General features: G+C 37.5%; 1 protein-coding gene across 1 annotated transcript; it reads left to right on the top strand.

The window, feature by feature from the left end:
* Positions 1-2,580: 2,580 nt before the first annotated feature.
* On the top strand, positions 2,581-16,587 carry SMPD2_5 (Sphingomyelin phosphodiesterase 2, neutral membrane (Neutral sphingomyelinase)). The gene is made up of 2 exons (XM_051212545.1): positions 2,581-3,231; positions 14,365-16,587. The coding sequence occupies exon 2, from the start codon at positions 14,425-14,427 to the stop codon at positions 14,899-14,901; it is 477 nt and encodes a 158-aa protein (XP_051072730.1). The 5' UTR covers positions 2,581-3,231; positions 14,365-14,424; the 3' UTR covers positions 14,902-16,587.
* The last annotated feature ends 445 nt before the right edge of the window (positions 16,588-17,032 follow it).

The following is a 17,032-nucleotide window of genomic DNA, read 5'->3' as shown; positions in this document are numbered from 1 at the left end:
TAAAAGAACCCTGTAATTTTACATTATATAATAAATTGGTCTTCGTTCACCACACTTGTACTATGCTAGTCGTATGACTCATTTAGTAAGGGAGTAATGGATATGGGAGTGTGATTTTCATTAAAGATTTCAGTTCAACGCCTGACATTTTACTATATTTGTATTTTTCATCTAGGATGTTAGATTGTGCTCTGATGAACAGGTCGATAACAGATGACAGTAGATAAAACTGGCTGATTATATTCGTGATCATATTTGAAATGATCTAATTTAATAGTTGATTTCTTAAGTCAATTGAACCTAGACCACAATGGAAAACGTAGAAGCACTGGACGGTCATTTCGCTTTAGTATGGGACTCCTCAGCAATGTGCATCCAAGATCCCGCCCCGCGAGATTCGAACCCAGGGCCTATCGGTTTAAATTGTAAATATAAGATTTCATGACAAACTACTCGTTTCTGTAGGTGAAAAATTACACAAGTTTAAATAGTATAAAGGAACAAAATATTTAGTACAATTTAAACAAGTTACGACATATAATTGTCATGTCACTCAAGACGTAGTGATTCTATGTGAGATATATCTTTTCGCATTTGTATATGCTAGTGTATATACAAGTGAATATAGGAATGTGAACGAGTAGAGTTAGTTCGCATTTATGTCAGTGACGTAAGGTTTGAAGAACTAAATGTGATTGTTTGGACGAATGGATAGTTAGACCTTCCTTTCTAAGATTTAGCCACTTGTCTTTTGTTTATGTTGTTGGAAAAAACAACCGAATCTCGATATTTCAATATTCATTTATTGACTATTAAAAATACGATATACAGCTATGGATGATTTAATTTGTAAAAGAGGATACACAAAAAGAACAGAAGCACATCAACAAAATCTTAAAAATTGTCGAATTCATGAGTCGATTAAAGTTAGACCACCATTGAAAACCCTGGAGCATCTGGTAGTCATTTAGTCCTAGTATAGGACTCCTCAGCATTGCTCATTCATGATCCCACTCGCGGGACTTGAACCCAGGACTTTTGGTCTCGCGCACGAACCCTTATCTTCTGAACCATTAGGCCCACACACGACCAACTAATCCATTTCTAAGGAGTCTCGTACTAGGACGAAACAGCCATCCGGTGCTTCCAGGTTTTCCATGGTGGTCTGGCTTCAATTGATTCATGATCTCAACCATTGAAATTGTACAGAATCATTGGGAGGCATTTTTGTGTGCCCTTATATGCAACATAGTTTGAGCCGAAATTTCACTACAAGACTATTCAATATTAGAACGTATCACAACCGATACAATTTAACCTGTAGACACAATTCTTTGTCAGCATAAAGGGGGTTTTCCTCAAAACATTTTAAAACTTAAGTATTTAGAAGTGTGTTGATTATTTCATGAAACGCTTTAGTTTAATTTTGTTTTCCAAATACGTCTTGATTAGCTTGGTTTGTAGATAATATGACCAGTTACATGTGATACACAATAGAATAAATAGACAAGTGAGAAATTTGTATTGATAGTCGATTCTTTTAGGTTTCATGCATTAAATGTACACTGAATATATCAGTCGATCTTCTCAGACTTCATTGTTCATTCATTCCCACACCTATCATTCTCTGTTGTCCTTCTCTTTACTTCGATCTTCGATGAGACTCTAATTTATTGACGACCTTTGAACGACTCTTAAATGACCTTGAGAAATATTAGCCAATCAGTAAACAGTCAATATAGAGTTAAAATATATTATACAAAACCAAAAAAATAAAGTGGATACGCTTCTTATACGTGGTTCAAAAACTTGTCAAGGTTAGAAAGAGGTTCAGAGGTTCTGAAATCGTAATGCATGCAGTAGAGGAAATCATCCACACGGCTACAGAATAGTCGGCCTCTGGAGCCATGATAAAGTCTCAAAAACTCTTTCAGCTTCGACCACATAGCTTCAATATTGCTTATGTGCACTCCGGTTGTTGAGTACACAAAATGCTACTTGTGGATAACGCCACGATGCGCATAACCAAGCCTATGTAGGAATCTGTAGGCTCTCCAATCATCCGTATATTATTATCATTATCCAGTTCGCAATAATTGTCATAATTTGCCTTGTTTAAGAATTATATATGGGGTTTTCATCATGAAGTGACACCAGCTATAATGCCAAAAGTCTATTTAGCCAAATGGATGATAGGCCTTCGCACGAAAATCCGAGATCTGTTATCTTATACCTGATTGATTCGTCCACAAATTATGGTTTTGCCGTTTTATTTGTTATAGACGCTCAATTATCATGTTTTGTATAAAATCTCCTGTGAACCGATCGTACGTTAGCATCAGGCACTGAAGTTGATGCCATGACCTTGAAGTCTCTCAAGCGCTTCTGATTGGCTCGTCCATAAATTAGAGTCTCGCCTGATCTTCTTAATCTTCTGCTACCAGGTATTTCACTTTCGATTGATGATACATACTACTTATATCTGTCGATATCAGTAGCACACATCATATAAGGATAAAAGCAATTTTATTCATAGTAACAAAACAATTAAATAAAACATTGCTAACTAAACTTAGAGGTATAATACACTTGAGCATAATGAAAACAATCATATGACGTTTTTGTTTAGATCACTAACTTATACTCAGAAAACTTAGATAAACAAATGCACTTTATGAATGATTGTATATGAAGTAGGGTTTTGTAATATTTCTCTTTCCATTGAAGAAGTGGTTACTGGAGAATATATGTTATTGATGAAGATTACCATTATGAAAATTAGAACAACATATATAAGCAAACAATATTGTTTTCGATTAGATAGTAATCAGGCTTTACTCTAATATGTATATATATGAATAGTTATATGAGAGTTTTTATCTGAACTAAACTTGGATGAATAGACTGTAAAATAATAATGTTTTCTAATACCTATTTTAAATGTTTACTTATTCAAGTTTAACCTAATTTAGCGATAGCCTATTGTGGAAGAGGACAAACCAAATTCCATCTGAAGAGGAAATTAGGAAAAGACTCTCAAAGTGGATAGGATATACATTATGGAAATCATCAAACTTCATCATGAGGCAAGCGCTAACTTAAAATCTTGAAGTGAGACGGAAAAGAGGAAAACCGAAGGACACACCGGAAAGGATTGTCCAGTAGAGAGCTGGATAGAGAATGATGGTGATTGCCCCATGCTCCTTAATGAAGGGTAACAGGCGTAAGTAAGTAAGTAGTTATGCCACAGATTTTCTTGTGATCATTGAGTCATAAATTACCTTAATTGGTTTACCAAAAATCACTCAAAATATATAAATATAAGTATTTGTTGTCAAGTTAATAGTAAAACAAAAAGTAACATGCCATCACTCACATTTGGATCGCATTTTTTTGTGATTTCATCTGTTTATTCCCTTGAATACTGTCTTTGCTACGGGTCATTTTGTTTATATTATGTTATTACTTGTTAATAATCAGTAGTTCAAGTATCACTTGAACATTTGTTAAGTGACGTGTTTGATGAAAGGTATGAAATTCAATCCTGGGATCCCATTAAATCTGGTTGAATAAAACTCAAATACCAGATCTAACTGTTACCTGTTGTCTAAGGTATACTAAACTTGTAATTATGCTAAATAATAAGGAGTCTGAAATTAGATACATATATCTGTTCTGAGTAGGGATTGGACATATGTGTAGCGTGGAGTTGAGTCGAGATTGACTATGAACACCACTACAAGACTACGTGCCAGTTGACCGATAAAATCCCCCGTAAGCCAAATATCAGAAGGCAGTTGATGGCTGTAGTCGAGATGTATTTGTTGGCGATCTCGTGGTATCGAAAGGATACCGAGGTCGTGCCAAAGGAGTACAAGTGTAGTTACTGAGCGTAACCGAACCCGTGCAAGGTCACAATCGAAAGATAACGGAGCAGTAATATAGCTGTCTTTAGCACAGTTAAACAAACGAGCACAGTAAAACAATCACTGGTACAGTTGGTTATAATAATGATTATTTCCATTAAATCAATCGCGTTCTTCTGATAAAAGTAGGTCACTACATATGTATTATAATAGCTGCTGATAACTAGATAGTCACATTCTAGGACAGTAGATTTATTCACCTCTCCTTCATTCTTAGGGATTCATTAACGAGTACAAGTTCGCGATAAAGAACAAACTTGAAATGAAATTGTTAAATGTAACTTTAATAATGAACATCCAATAATATATGCATAAAGTTAGATTTTGTAACCCTAACCTGGAAGTACTGGACGGCCGTTTCGTCCTAGTATGGGGTTCCTCAGGACTGTGAATTCACGATTTTGCACACGGAACTCGAGCGCAAACGTTTAACCTCTACACCAATGAGCCAGGTTCCAACCGTTAGGATCAGTCAAATAGCAACGGAAATGAGGAGATACAACCTGGCAGTACTGGGAATCAGCGAAACCCATTGGATCCAAGCTGGATAACAAAGGCTAGACGCAGGAAAGATGCTATAGAACTACGCTCACGAAGAGGAAAATGCTCCACACACTCAGGGAGTTGCTCTAATGCTGTCCAAAGACGCGCGAAATGCAATTATTGGGTGGGAATCTCATGCATCCTTCAAAACAAAGTAGGAGGGAGTCACAATGAATGTTATCCAATGTTATGTACCCACTAATGATAGCAACGAAGATTATGAAGATCAGTTTTACGAGAAGCTGCAATCAATCATAGCAAAGTACTTAGGAAAGGATCTGACCATCCTGAGGGGAGATCTAAACATCAAACTCGGAATGGACAACACCGGGTATCAAGATATCATGAAAAGACGTGGACTTACTGGGAAAAGGGAACAAGGTAGCGAGAGATTTGTGCATTCAACAAATTGGTCATAGGAGGCACAATATTTCCACACAAACGTATACACAAGGCTACATGGATCTCACTGGATCACACCACAGATAACCAGATAGATCATATTTGCATCAACAAAAAATTCCAAAGGACAATGGAAGATGTGAGAACCAGGAGAGGTGCTGATATAGCTTCAGATCACCACCTAGTTGTGGCCAATTTAAAACTGAAGCTAAAGAAGAACTGGACAACTGGATAAAACAGAAATACAAAGGTTCGATACAGCCTTCCTTCGAGATACTGACAAACTCAATGAATTCAAGATAGCTCTCAACAACAGGTTCCAAGCCTTACAAGATCTACTGAAGGAAGAAGAAACTAGTATGGAGGACAACTGGAAAGGTATCAAGGAAGCATTAACTTCAACGTGTCAAGAGGTTCTCGCTCTAAAGAAATACCATCATAAGGAATGGACCTCTACAGAAACTCTGGACAAGATCAAAGAAAGGAAGAACAAGAAGGCAGCAATAAACAACAGCCGAACACGAGCAGAGAAAGTCCAAGCACAAACTGAATACATAGAAGCAAACAAACAAGTGAAGAGGAGCATTAGAGCCGACAAGAATAAATATGTGGAAGAACTAACAACGACGGCAGAAAAGCTGCTAGAGAAGGAAATATGAAACAGCTTCACGATACAACGAAGAAACTAGCAGGGAAATACAGTAAACCAGAGAGACCGGTTAAAGACAAAGAAGGCAAGCCAATCACTGATATTCAACAACAGCGGAACAGATGTGTAGAATACTTCGAGGAACTCCTGAATAGGCCGGCTCCAATGAATCCACCGGACATCGAAGCAGCACACATAGATCTTCCTATAGACGTCAACCCACCAACGACGGAAGAAATCAGAATGGCCGTCAGACGAATCAAGTGTGGGAAAGCAGCAGGACCTGACAACATACCAGCTGAAGCACTGAAGTCAGACATCGAAGTAAGTACAAACATGCTTTACCTTATATTCAAAAAGATTTTGGAGGAGGAACAAGTGCCGGTGGACTGGAAAGAAGGACACCCCATCAAGATTCCAAAGTGTTATAACTTGAAAAAGCTTATTTTTCTTGATACAACCGCGTATAACTGAGCACTAGAACACCAAACCCTTCCAAGTCGCAATAAGAAGACAGAAGACTAACCAAAGGAATATTATTCCAAACAGTGTCAAACATAGTACAAAATTATCAGGTATTTATAGTTTTTAGTGAGAACGAACTCATCATTACAGTCTTCCAATCCGCGTACAGGGGGTTATTAGCATTATCCAATGGGGAAGCTACACGTTAGAATTCTAGAACATTCTTCCGACAGGTGATTGGATGGAACGTCTTCGGCTCCTTCTGAGCCTCTTACAGCTTCCTCGAGTTCACCGGTGGTCCGTCGTCACACCTCCCCCCTTTAAAATCCGTTGTGTAAGATTTTTTTCTTGGATCCACCTGAAGCTTGGGTGTCGCATTCCTCTTGCGGTCCATTACTCTCGAGGGTTGTACAGCTTTCTGCCTGCGTCGTTTGTCTTTTCGATATTCGCGCTCATGATGGTTCTTCTGAGATGAATCTACGAGCAATTGAAATGGAAGCCGGTTTTCTGTGACCACTGTACTATCATTTCTTTGCATTTGATTTATATGTCTTATGCATTTCCCGACATCTTTCCGGACTAGGTACAACACATTTCCGATTAGACGTTCTATGACACCTGGTTCCCACTTCCTATTACCTTGATACGATCTGACAAGTACCTTTTCACCCACCTGGAAGCTACGATTGACCTTACGATTTTCATTCGTGGGTTTATTTGTCTTTCTGGGCGGCAACATACTGTTAAAAACTGTCCGGATTTTCCTTCCGAACATACACGCGGCCGGAGACTTTCCTTCTGGTACTGCCGGATTAGGGGTAACTCTGTAAGACATCAAGAACTTATTAATCACTTGTTCCGGGACACCCTCACCTCCCCCTTTGACCAGAGCTCTTTTAATTGTATCCACGAATCTTTCTGCCTGGCCATTCGACTGAGGATGGTATGGAGGAGATTGTAGATGCAGTATGCCATTCTCGTTGCAGAAGCGTTTGAAGGCGGATGACATAAACTGAGTACCATTGTCGGTCACTAAGATCTCTGGAACCCCAAAACAGGCAAACAATCCTGACAATCTTCTTATGGTACTCTCTGAAGTCGTATTCGGCATGACATATACTTCTGGCCATTTTGTGAAAGCATCGACAACAACTAAGTAATTTCTGCCTTGTATTGGTCCGGTGAAATCAGCGTGTATTCTTTGCTAAGGCCCGTCCGGTTTTGGCCACGGTTGTGGTTCAGCTTTCGTTGGATTCTTCGCAGCCTCTAGACAGGACCAACAACTGCGACATTTTTGTTCTATATCATGGTCCATTGACGGCCAGTATGCATAGCTACGAGCTAGTGACTTCATTTTACTTATCCCCGGGTTCCCGCTGTGGAACTGTTTAATGACTTGGTGTCGAAGATTTCTGGGGATAACGATACGATGGCCAAACATTATACATGAATCGACAACTGTTAATGACTCTCGTCGACGAAAGTATTGTAAGAGTTCTCCGTGTAATCTAGATGAAGGCCATTTATTGAGTATGCAATGACGAACAATCTTTAATACATTATCGTTCTTGCTGGCCTCTTTAATGGCTTCAAATGTGACCGGGAGTCCGGAAACTGCGTCTGACAATATTTTGTGAACCTCGGCCTCGACATCTATAGCAGCTACAAGCACCTCTTCTTCTTGTTTTTCATGCAGACCAATCAATCTTGAGAGTGCATCTGCCTGTCCGAAATCCGTTGTTGGTTGATAATTTATCTTGAAATCATAACCCAGCAGTGTGGTAGCCCATCTCTGTAGCCGGTTTGCTGTATATACCGGGATGCCTTTTTTAGATCCAAAAACTGTCAGTAAAGGTTTATGGTCTGTAAGTAAGGTGAACTGTCTGCCAAACAGCATCTTGTGGAACTTTTTTACAGCAAATATAATCGCGAGGGCTTCTTCTTCTATTTGACTGTAGTTTCTTTCAGTCATAGTCAGAGATCTCGCAGCGTGAGCGATTGCTTTCTCAGAACCGTCAGGGTAGGCATGTGAAATTACTGCTCCAATTCCGTAGTTCGACGCATCTGCTGCGACTATAATTGGAAGATCGGGATCATAGTGTGTAAGGAGAAGGCTCGATGATAGAAGCTGCTTCAGTTTTAGGAATGCTTCTTGGCATTCAGTTGACCAGAACCATTTAGTATCCTTTTTCAATAAGCAATTAAGAGGAGCACGATGGCGATGCAGATCTGGCAGGAAAACTTCATAATGACTAACCATTCCCAAGAAAGAACGTAAAGTTGACACATCCGTCGGTGGAGGCATGGACTTAATGGCTTCGACATTTTCAGGATCAGGTTTTCTCCCGTTTTTATCAATTATGAATCCCAAATACCGGACTTGCTCCATGTAAAAATCACATTTTTCGGCACTCACTCTTAATCCATAATCTGCTATGCGTCTGAGAACCGTATCCACCTTATTCTCTAAATCAGCATAGTCTGTACCCATGATCAATATATCATCGAGATAAGCCGCGGTACCAGGAATGTCTTGTAACATAGTGTCCATAACTTGTTGGAAGGTTAAAGGGGCAGTCTTTACTCCAAAAGGAAGTCGGTTACATCGGAACAATCCCTTGTGAGTGTTTATTGTCAAGTAATGCTTACACTCATCCGCTACCGGAATCTGTAGATAAGCGTCTGATAGGTCTAATTTCGCAAAATACTTACCCCCATTCAGTTTCGCAAATAAATCCTCTGGTACCGGTAATGGGTATTGATGGGCTTCAAGCGCTTCATTTAATCCAGTCGAATAATCTGCACATAACCGGATACTTCCATTAGGCTTTTTAACAATCACTATTGGAGCTGCCCAATCAGAAAAGTTTACTGGTTCGATTATTCCACTTCTTTGCAGACACTCTAATTCTTGTTCAACAATAGGTAGCGCTGCATAAGGTACCGGACGTTTTGGTCTGAAGACGGGAGTGACTCCCGGTTTAAGAATCAATAGTGCTTTAACCTTTTTGCATTCCCCCAACTCTTCCGTAAACACTTGACTGTGTCTTTCCAATACAACACTCTTCAGATCCTTTTCCACCGGTTTACTGGTTCTCACTGCGCTGCATATGTGGTTAATGGGGTGATTTGCTAATTGAAGTGCTTCTATCAAGTCTAGACCTAGCAAATCTAGTCCTGGATTCTGTGTAAGATGTAAAGTTGCATTCGTTTTCGCATTTCCTTTCGAGACTGTACAACGAACCTCTCCAACAATATTTAGTTTTCCTCCAGATGCGCTGTGAGCTAACTGGGTTGTTGGGAGCACCTGTAGTTTACCGATAAGATTCCAAGTTCTCCGACTAATAAGTGTGATGTCAGAAGCGGTGTCGAGTTGCAGGCGGGCACGCTTTTTATTTATATCCAAGTTTACATACTTTCTTTGGCGGCAAATTCGTGCTCGATTATGTGATACCAATATTTTGTTAGTTCGAGCACTAAATCTGTATTTCTTCGAGTAGGGTTTCAAAGAATGTCGTTTATGGGTTCTTTTTCTGCAGCAGTTTTCTTTATGTCCCTTGCGATGACACTTGCTACAACAATGTTCTTTATATGGGCAGAACCCTTTATAATGCCAACCACCACAAGACCAACATGGAGATAAAGGCTGATTATCTGTGTGCGATGCCTTTCTTGAGCAAGAATCGTTCTTTCCGCTTACAGCACGAATGTATGGCAACTGGCCATTATTTTCGACCATCGAAGTGTCATGCTTTAGGTTCACCAATCTCTGACACTCTGCGGTTACTTCTTGTAGTGTCATATTCGGACATTGTTCAATTTTACTCAAAATCCTGGTTCTAATATCGGCATCTTCGGGAGATTGGAGGCTGCACACAAATACGAGACACTTAAACTGGTCTTCTGTCATTGCTGATAGTTTGAAGCGCTCACATTCACGGTTTACTAAACCCGCATGCTTCACCCAGTCATCATCACCTGCTTTTGTCATCTTGAGACATTGATAACGAATATTAAACAAGGATGACTGTTCAGCAAAGATTTGCGACAAAATTTCAATCGATGCATCAAACGAAAAATCTCTTGGATTCTTTGGAAGGATAAAATTACTGTAACGTTCATGTTCAACAGTTCCAAGTTTTCGCAAGAGTATTCTGACCTTAGCGGCGTCATCAAGTTTTTTGAGGTCGACCTTGAACAAATCTTCATATTTCTTGAACCAAGTTTCAAAAGTAATGCCAGCTGAACCATCAAAATTAAATTCATGGATAGAATTAACAATCTGGTCAACATGAGATTTGAAGGGATCATCTGTAACTTCTTTTTGATCCAGGTTCATTTTCTGAGTTAGTATCTCTATCATGCGCATCTGGAACTGTTCTTGGCGTTCCAATAAGGCTTCAAATTGTTCCAAGGTAAATGACATGTTGATACAATAACCCGTCGCCAGATGTTATAACTTGAAAAAGCTGATTTTTCTTGATACAACCGCGTATAACTGAGCACTAGAACACCAAACCCTTCCAAGTCGCAATAAGAAGACAGAAGACTAACCAAAGGAATATTATTCCAAACAGTGTCAAACATAGTACAAAATTATCAGGTATTTATAGTTTTTAGTGAGAACGAACTCATCATTACAGTCTTCCAATCCGCGTACAGGGGGTTATTAGCATTATCCAATGGGGAAGCTACACGTTGGAATTCTAGAACATTCTTCCGACAGGTGATTGGATGGAACGTCTTCGGCTCCTTCTGAGCCTCTTACAGCTTCCTCGAGTTCACCGGTGGTCCGTCGTCACACAAAGAAAGGAGATCTGAGCAAATTTGAGAACTATAGATGCATCACGTTTCTGTTAGTACCAGGAAACGTTGTCAACAGAGTGTTACTGAACCGGATGAAAGGTTTAGTAGACGTCCAACTTCGAGATCAACAGACTGGATTCCGTAAGGATCGATCGTGCAAATACCAAATAATGACAGTACGGATCATCGTTGAACTATCAACTGAATGGAAGATGTCAGTATATATCAAATTCTCTGTCTATGAAGGAGAGGTTGACAGCGTGAATAGAAGAAACTTATGAAACCTTATTTGACACTATGGAATGGGTAGATGAGAAAATTGTCAACATCACATGAAATTCATACAACGGACTACACTGAAAAGTGAGGCCAGTTGACAAGTGGATTCCATGTGAAGACTGAAAATGTGACCGTGTTTAGCGTTTGAGCGCTATTAATATCACTTTTTGTTTTATTCCTTGTGAATATTTTTGTCAATTTCAACTTCAATTACTTCCATCTCAAAATTATCTTTATCTGCCTCAGTGTCAAATTAAGCCATCCAGTTTTAAATCACTTGAACCACATAAGAATATATTCTTGGAAAATGAATTCCGTTGACTGTTACTTACTTACTTACTTACTTACTTACACCTATTAACCCCAATGGAGCATAGGCCGCCGACCAGCATTCTCCAACCCACTCTGTCCTGTGCATTCCTTTCTAGTTCTGTCCAATTTTTGTTCGTTCTTCTCATGTCCATCTCCATTTCTCGGTGTATTGTGTTCTTTGGTTTTCCTCACATTACACCCAGGTGAAAGCCGAGTTCCTTCTGGTGACCGTATTCCCAGATTAATTTCAATGTGTAACTATGATAGCTCAATTTGTCGTGCTTCCTTAAAGCAATTTCTAACCATCTCACTTTATTCTATTTCATATTTATAGTTACTTTCACCAGTTATAATTTGTTCATCTCTCTTTTGAGGAGTCCTACCTATACTAGGACGAAACAACCGTCCAATATTTCCAGGTTTTCAATGGTGGTCTACCATTCATTCATGATATCAAATTTAACCTATAACAGACGTTTTGAACTTTCAATCATATCAAAATATATTTAATGAATTCTTAGTAAGGTTATAGTTAACGAGAGCACATGTAGGGACAATGGGATCTTAGTAAAATCTGAAAACCATACAATAAATATTTCATTTGTAAAATGTTCACTAATTATCTCAGATTTCATTATTCCTTCATATCCATTCTTTCCCTCTCGATCATTTAAATCTTCTGCTACCAGATATTCTATTCCCAACTATATACTACTTATATCGATATAAGTAACACACACACCACAAGATAACTTAAATTATCTCACTTTCACTATGAAACATTAATGTTTTCTATATGAAAAAGTAATTTCTATATCATAGAATGAAATGATTAGAGCTGAAAATCATTATTTCTATAAATGTAGTTATCTTTATTCATTATTGATAGATTATCATGTGAATTTCAAATCGATATCATAAAACGGATAGGTTGTTCAAAGCAACTGAATGAAACCGTTAATTTGTATGCATAATATGAGAGTGCTAAGTTAATATCAATATGTATACATCGTACATGTAGTTGGCATGGAAATAATTGACGTCATCTAATTGATATTATGAAAATCGAAAATTCTCTTTTTAATTAACTTGTCATATTGTCAAATAATTATTTTGATCAGAATGAAGATTATAGAGATTGTAATAATTTTATTATCAGAATGGGTTTTGTGGAGATTTTAGAAATTTCACAGGTTGAAATCATGAGTCAATTGAAGCTAGACAGTCATGGAAAACCTGGAAGCACTGGATGGCAATTTCGTCCTAATATGGGACTCCTCAGTAGTGCGCATCCACGATCCCGCACCCCGCGAAACTCAGGTTAGAAATTAACACTGTTGGATAGCGGCTCAGTGATCTCGGGGTTAAGCGCTCACGCGTGAGACTGATAGGTCCTGGGTTCGAGTGCCGCGGGGGGGCGGGATCGTGGATGCTCACTGCTGAGAAGTCCCACACTGGGACGAAACTGCCATCCAGTGCTTCCAGGTTTTCCATGGTGGTCTAGCTTCAATTGACTCATAATTTTATTAGTTGAATCTATTCTAATCATAATCATCATATGTTGCTTATTAGTGACTAGCTTTAAGATGGATTACTTGAAGTTCTAGTTGAGAAGCCGTGATCAGTGGAGTTCAATCTGTGTTAAGTAGTGACAAGTATCTACCTCAGACAGTGGTTAAATGGTTGCTCAACCATTTATGGATCGATGGAAGTTAAACATTAACACCATTGGATACTGATTCAACGGTCTTGAAGTTAAGGATTTGTGTACGAGACCGAAGGTCATGATTTCGAATCCCGTGTAAAGGATTGTGGACGCGTATTGTTGAAGAGTCCCGTACTAGGACGAAACGGCCATCCAGTGCTTTCAGATTTACAATGGTGGTCTAAGATTAATTAATTATTGAATTCACTGATTAAAATATCCATTTGACACATAAAGAAGACTTCATTATAAACTAACCAATCACGTTTCTAAGCTTTACTCTGTGACCTAGAAGATTAAAGATGTACTGATCAATATTGTCAAGGATGTATATTCATTGAAAAATTTGATCAGAAATTGACAAACCACTAATATATATGTATATACGCCTTCAAAATAAAAGAAAGGGAGATGATCATCCTAAAATTAATCAATAAAAATTCAAGGTCAAAAATGCATTAGAGTCAGATGACAACAAGTCTGTCTAAAAATATTCGATGAGACTATAATTTCTAGACAAACCAATCAGATTTGAAATAAAAGGTCTTTGATTTTTGGCGCGAAATTCATTTATTTAAATAATGTTTTAGCATTTTAGGTGATGTCAGATTGTCATGAAAACCATTATTTCCAAATTTTTTTAAACCTTAATCATTAACTATAAATGATAATCCTTAATGTTCGATTTGGTTTACAATGATCATTTAGCCCGAATAAGTTAAAGTGAACATTATAAAGGTCAGTTTAGTGGCATTTAAAGATCAGTTCATAAATTATAGTATCAATATAATGCAGTATACAAATGAATATAAAATTGATATGCTAAATCTATTCGATGATTATTAATTAAATAAATGGAAAATACAATGAATAGAAAGAAAATTTGAATATTTAGATGTTTTCATTCCATGAATAGAATTAAGAAAGTAAGGTTCTGAATTATCATTAATATAATTCCTTTGTTAAAAGTATAAATTTATATACCTTCATGTGACATCATCATCATTATTATTTCCATTCACTTATGTTTGTTAAATCAAAACTACACACAATCACACAAACACACACACACAATTCGGTCATCAACACCAACTGATTAACTGTAGTAGTAACTAACCAATAAAAAATTACTACTCTAGGTTAATTATATGGTTTTGTTGAGTAGGTGTAAATCAGTAATATTAGTAGGCCTATATAAATTACAACTTCCAACAACTATTTCTTATTAACACAAACAAACAAAACTCATATCGATTTACATTTGATGTACTGAACAGTTCAGTGGATTATTATTCGCCATATTCAAACAATACTAATCACAGTCAACAGTAGTAACAATGATCATTGAATTACGTCGTTTGGGTGTTAGTCTGTTATGCTTAGCAGTGGGTCTGAGTATTGCATCGTTGGTAACAAGTCTTTGGGATTGTGGAAATTTATTCTCAGGATGTCAGAATACTGTTCATAAGGAGACTGTATCAGCTGTTGCTGGCTTAATCATTTTAGGCACTGTATGCCTATTAATCATCATCCTATTGGATGCGATTGCACTGTGTTCAGATGTATTCGCCTCACGTGCTGCTTATACAACTGTACGTTTCATCATATTATACTTGGGTGCTGCAGCTCTCTTGATTGGCATACTAGTGTACACATCATTAGTCGGACATCATTGGTCATACTTCTTCGCAGTGACTGGAGCTGTACTAGCAACACAAGTGGCTATATTGGCAATCATGTCGTCAAAATGTGTTACCGTTCGAACCACTACAACAACGAGAACAATTCGAGAAAGTCGTCTGGCACATCGGTAAACCAATTACCAATTCGTTTATTTTGCTTTGAAACATTCAACCAATTTCCCACATTTTATCCTTTCTCTCATTCATGATCATTCTATTTCTCTTGTGACTAATTTAGCTTAAGCAATAACATCTATTGTATTGTATTGTATTGTATTGTATTGTATATTTGACAGTATTCAATGTGCATGTTGTGTTGTTACATGTCCAATGATTGCCTTACTGTGTGTTTTTCTAATTTAAATATCATATTGATATATAAACATTGTAATCGACAAGATCACTGAAACGAAGTTTTATTGGGCATTCAGTGTACGATTAAAATGAATCTGCCACTTCTTCACCAGGATATTATCGGTCAGTGTCAGTGTTATGTTTCATGTTTGGTTGAATACTCGAAATACACTGTATTATTCTAGTTTTCACGTGGTAACATCATATCAATCGACAATGATGACACGAACTCGGTTAAATCACATAGTTTGTGTTCATTTATTTTGAGTTTGGTGGTCTTATTAGATGAAGATTGGTCATTTGATTAATCGATGTATAGATTTTTGTGGGTTAACCCTCATTCATCTGTTTCATCTCACTTTCATTGCCTTCAACATTACGTGGCCTCCATAATTCAGATACTTTCACAAATTAGAATAAATCTGTACCATGAGTACTGTCAATCGATGTTCTTCACAAATACAAAAGACGAAGGATGTATAGACTAGGGAATAAATAACACAGATTGATTTTTAGTGCGACTTAAACAGGGGATCATTTGTAATCATTGTGTATCGATTATCGAGATGAATTTTCTGAGTGATTGTTGTTTGGAATTGTCAAGTCGAATGAATAGGATGCCGATCGACTGATTTTATGTGATAATTCAACATAGTCGAGTGTTGGATGTTAACGAGATCAAGTTGTTGATTTATTGAATCAACGAGTAAGCCGATATCAAGACGAGATCACTGAACAGAACAATAGGTTGCTTATCGAACAAAATAACGTGTCAGTGTGCAAGTTATTAGCAGAAACATAGACATGTTTATGTGTTGAGAGGGATTGGGAGAAGTCAGTTCTGTGTATCACTCACTGTGTAGTCATCAAATGAGACGTGATTATTAGAGCTAATGACTATCTATTATGTAAATATCTGACTGATTATTCTGTATCTGCAACTGATTAGAATACTTGGAATAAATCGTGTTAACGTGATCTGTTCAATCGGAATTAACATCACATCGGTTTGAAAGTAGACAGATGCCAAACATTTAGAAGTGATGCAAAACGAACTGTTATGAATTTGGGACCAAACATTTCTATTGAAGTGCCTACTCAATCTAATCGAAACACTGTGTGAACCGTCGTAGAGAGGGATAAATTAAACATACTCCCCAGATAATCCACTTAACAAATAAAGTGCCAGAGCCCATAGTCACAATACGAATCACTTGATTAGCTAGTTGGTAATTAATCAACAATCACCTAAACAACGATTGTACTCATTATTGAGTGATTGCAGTTGGTCGGTATGGTGACTCAGTTCTATGTGATGGTGGAGATAAACAGATACAACTAGATCACTACACAAGTAGCAATCTCCCTAATGATTAGTCTTTATGTGGTGAATAGGATATTGTAGTGTGACACATTACAGACGGAAAAACGATTTCACATTCATACTCTGTAACTCTTGTGCATCAATGATCTATGCAAATATGTTATAACAAAAGCACTACTCAGTAAGATGAGAATTGTATTTGAATGGCCACCACTTTGACGAACATTGAGAATGACAGGATTTAGTCTAATGGAAGTTGAATTTCAACCAGTTGATCACAGATTTCCCTACATGTGTTCATTTAATATTAGTGATACTAAGGAATGTGTCCAACCTAATTACATGAGGTGAGACACAGACTTTACTATTTGTCAGTTGTACAAGCCAATAATATCCTTCCGACATTTAGTTCTTAGATTATGATGAATCAACTTTTGATGTCTAACCATTTCACAGTCACTTGTGGTCGATGATAATTTATCTAAAAACAAACCTCTTAGGAATTCGCAAATGATTTCATCAAAGAACAGGTAATTCAGTAGACGAATTCATCTTAACAAGTTTATTTCCAAACTTGTACGTTTG

The sequence above is a fragment of the Schistosoma haematobium genome, chromosome ZW, assembly GCF_000699445.3.
Source record: "Schistosoma haematobium chromosome ZW, whole genome shotgun sequence".
NCBI lineage: Eukaryota > Metazoa > Platyhelminthes > Trematoda > Strigeidida > Schistosomatidae > Schistosoma > Schistosoma haematobium.
Note: the sequence above shows the minus strand (reverse complement) of the source record. Positions and strands in the feature narration are given on the sequence as shown.

Coding starts and splice junctions, on each gene's coding strand:
- SMPD2_5 (XM_051212545.1), top strand. CDS start 14,425: ATGATCATTGAATTACGTCGTTTGGGTGTTAGTCTGTTATGCTTAGCA.